A 4,039-nucleotide genomic window follows, 5' to 3' on the forward strand; every position below is an offset into this window, starting at 1 on the left:
AACGATCGTTTGTGGTGAGAAAGACTGTTGGTATAAATGAGATTGTTTGTTTACATGTTTTAGTTAGGTTACGACAGTGGTGAATGTTTCGGAGCGAATGCTTTTTTATTTGACTGCAGCATAAGGCAGTTGTGTGAGAGCTGGATTATATATATATTTTTTCGACCAGCGTGGAAGTGTTTTTTGATTTTCAAAGTAAGTACAGTTTTGTTTATCTTTGCTTGTCGTGATTGTGAATGATAGGAACAATTTATTATTTATCTTTGATTATAGTGCGATAGTTCAGTTAGCTAGAAGTGTTCGTAAGTGTTTTTCTTTTTTATTTTGGCAGGCTGCGATTCCTCCTTTGGAGAGACCGAATTTTGAAAGTGGATTTATTGTTGATGACCTGGCCTGTATTAAGATTTTGTTTGTACTGCTCATTTGACTGCTCAACTGTTGACGACCTGGCCTGTGTATTTGGATTGATGATGATGATGATGATACTGGCACCTGTGACTCAAGGTGTTGAGGCCGATATGGCATAGAGAGAGAGACTCCTGTTTACCATATAGTGGTAGTTTGCCGTGAAAAGACAGTTCGGCTTGTGTGTGGCGTCAGTGCTGGTGTCGCAATATTTATAAACATATATTTTGAGTTGGTGTGCGGTTTAGATTTAAGTTTGTTAGGTTTTTTTGCGTTAATTTGGATGGGGTTTATGGTATATATAGTGTAAAGTTTTTGATGCTGGTGATTCTAGTTTAAAGTGTTAAGTTTTGATGAGTTTAAAGTTTTTTGGGATGGTTTGGTTTGATTTATTATAGTTTGTAAGAAATATATAGTTTTAAGGTTATGTTTTGTTTGTTTGTCCTTTTGTCCAAGAGTCCAGTTGATAAAGTAAGGGGAAAGTTTGTGTTGTGGAGATAATTGTCTGTTAGTGATTCAAGGGTGTGGGGCTTGTTTTTTAAACATCCCGCCACATTATTTTGGCGCCCGAACAGGGACTGCTGAGGTGGGATAGAAGCTGGACTGTTGGACGAAGGACGGAATTAGGTTAAGAATTTAGGATTAAGGTTGATGAAAAATGGAAGAGCAGAACAAGTTACTGAAGGAGGAATTGCGGCTGAGTAAGGAGCGTGAGGAGAGGTTGCTAATAGAGAATGAGAGGTTGAACTGGGAGAATGCGGCGATGCAGAAGGAGCTTAGGGAGTTAAAGGGGACAGTAGAGAGAGTGGAAGAATGTGTTGAGATGAGGATGCGAGAGAATGAAGAACGAATGGAGAAACGAATGGAAGATATGATGGGGCAAGTCATGGGGATGATGAAAACTATAATGGGTGAAGGTGCAGTCGGAGGAGTGTCCTCCGCTTCGGGTAATGGGTTGGTAGTGAAAGAGAAGGTTAAGGTAGGTGATAATGGGAAAGGAAGTGATAGTGATAGTAGTAATAGTGATGGTGATATTGAAGATAAGGGAATTAGGCATAGTAAGGATGAACAGAAAGGGGAGAGGAAAGATGAAAGGAAAGGTAAAAGTGATGTGAAGAAAGAGAAGAAAAAGTATCAGGCTGATAGCAAGGACGATCGTGAATGGGTTGAAAGTGGTAAGTAAGAAAAAGGGTAAGAAGGGAATGGTTAAGGATAGGAATTTAAGTGTGGAAGTGGATTCATTATATTCGAATGAGGAAGAAGGTAACAAGGGAGTAGACAGTGATGATAGCAGTGAGAATGAACGTGATGTGTGTAAGACTGTGTTTATGAGAGAGGTACCTCGGTGTGAAAGGTTCAATGAGCATAGCAGTAGGGATGTAAATGATTTTTCAAGGAGTATGAGAGGTATTGTCAGGATAAGTATGGTGATAGTAAAAGAGTTTGGGCTAGGGAGTTAGGAGAATATTTGACTGGGTATTTGTTGACGATGTATGGAGTGATAATGAGTGTAGGGGACGTTGATTATGAAAGTGTGAAAACGAGAATAATTGAGCAGGTAAAACGTATGAAAGGGAGTGTTAAGTATAAGCGTAAAAATGATTTTGATGAGGCAAGGATGAATGCAGGAGAAGCTATATCAATGTACGTATGTAGGTTGGAAACTTTAGCTAGGAAGAAGTATGGGGATGAAGGTATAAATGAGAATAAGGAGTTAATGAGGAAGTTTTTGGCAACAGTACCTGAGAATGTGTGTGAATTTATTAATTTGAAACGCAAAGAGAAAATGAGGTGGACGCAAGAGAGATTGACATGGGATGATATACTAGAGATAGTTGAGGATTATGAGTTAGATAGGTGCATGAAAGAAAGTAAATCTGTGAGTGTAAGAACTGGAATGGAAGAAAGTGTAATAGAATTTGGTAGTTATAAGGACGCAATTTTGAGAGGACCAATGAGGGTAGCTGATAATGTAGTAGATAGGAGTGTTAGGGCGAGTAATGTGGGAATACCTGTAAGGACAAATGAAGGGTTTAGGCAAAGGAATCAGGTTTGGAGGGATAGGAGTGCTAGTGCGCCGCAAGATAGGTCAGGTAGTTGTATCCGTGAAGAGAAGTGTTATAGATGTGGGAAAGTAGGACATAAGAAGAATGAATGTAGATGGGCTCTTGGTGCTTGTTTTGGATGTGGTGAGGTAGGGCATAGAATTAGCGAGTGCACGAAAGAGAAAGGGGTAAAATGTTATCGGTGTGGTATGACAGGGCACATAGCGAGTGGATGTCGGAGTAATCGTACAAATGTGATTTGCGGTAATTGTGGTAAGGATGGGCATTATGCTAGAATGTGCAAGGAGCCACGGGGTAAGTGTACTGAATGTGGTGCAGATGGGCATGTAGCTAGGGTATGTAGGAAGAAGGGAGGAAATCAGCCAGGATGTTCGGGAAACTAGAGTGTAAGAGGGTTCAGCTGGGTGAGTCCTCGAGTGTGTGCGGAGTGAATGTGATGCATGTTCGTGAAGGTTTATTACATGAAGACGTGATGGGCGAAAGAGCTTATGACTGCATGAGTGCAAAAGTAAATTTTAATGGAATAGAGCTAGTTGGTCTGATTGATACTGGTTGTGGTGTCAATTTAATGTTTAGGAATGCATACGATAAGGTAAGGGATGTGTGTGAATGTAGGGGGTGTAAAGGTGAAGTGAAAGGGATCGGTAATTTAAGTATGTCTGTGCAAGGAAAGTTACGAGAAAATGTTATGATTGGGGGGCTGATGATGGAAGATAATGATTTTTATGTGGTTGAGGGAGTAAATGACAAATACGATGTGTTGTTAGGTTATAACTTCTTGAAAAAATGCGGTATGATTGTACATCCTAGTGTAAATATGATAGAGATGAAAGTTAAGGGTAAATTTTGTGGGGAATTTTATTTCAATGAAGATGGTAGTGTATGTACGAAGGTATGGAAAGGTGTGCCGTTAATAGCAAAAGAAGGTGTTAAATTGTCTAAAGATGCGAGTGAGGGTTGTCAGTGTAAAAGTTGCATGGCCGAATAGTCTGGGAATTGCCAATAGTGACAATTGTGAATATGTAGTGGAAGGTTCGGAAGCAAGTAATTTGGTGAAAGCAAGTGTGCATGTGTATGATGGTATTTTGAATTTGCAGGAGCCGAAGGTGTATGTGAGCTTGTTGCCGACTGTAAGGAGGAAGAGAATACGGGGTATACGTGAGGGTGATTGTATGGGATGTATGTATACGTTGGTCAATGTAGAGGATGAAAGGTATGTTAAATTGAGACGGGTTATGACGGGTAAGATAAAGCCGGATGACGATTGGGACTATGAAAGTTTGAAAGAAAGAATTAATGTAGATGAGAATATAAGTGAGGGGGAAAGGGAACAATTGTATAGGATGTTATGGGATAGACGGAGAGTTTTGAGTCGCGGTGACGAGGATTGTGGGGGATCAAAGCTGCCTGAATTCAAGATAGTTCTTAGTAATGATACCCCCATATATCAGCGTCCCCGACATTTTTCTCCGCCTATTGCCAGAGAAATAGAAGAGCAGTGCCAGGAGTTAGAACAAATGGGTGTAATAGAAAGGAGTGAGAGTGCCTGGAATAGCCCTATTGTACCT

General features: G+C 40.3%; 1 protein-coding gene across 1 annotated transcript; it reads left to right on the forward strand.

The window, feature by feature from the left end:
• Positions 1-9: 9 nt before the first annotated feature.
• Positions 10-1,975, forward strand: LOC137620763 (uncharacterized). The gene is made up of 2 exons (XM_068351172.1): positions 10-195; positions 332-1,975. The coding sequence occupies exon 2, from the start codon at positions 1,064-1,066 to the stop codon at positions 1,586-1,588; it is 525 nt and encodes a 174-aa protein (XP_068207273.1). The 5' UTR covers positions 10-195; positions 332-1,063; the 3' UTR covers positions 1,589-1,975.
• Positions 1,976-4,039: the final 2,064 nt, after the last annotated feature.

This window comes from Palaemon carinicauda, chromosome 27, assembly GCF_036898095.1.
Source record: "Palaemon carinicauda isolate YSFRI2023 chromosome 27, ASM3689809v2, whole genome shotgun sequence".
Taxonomy (NCBI): domain Eukaryota; kingdom Metazoa; phylum Arthropoda; class Malacostraca; order Decapoda; family Palaemonidae; genus Palaemon; species Palaemon carinicauda.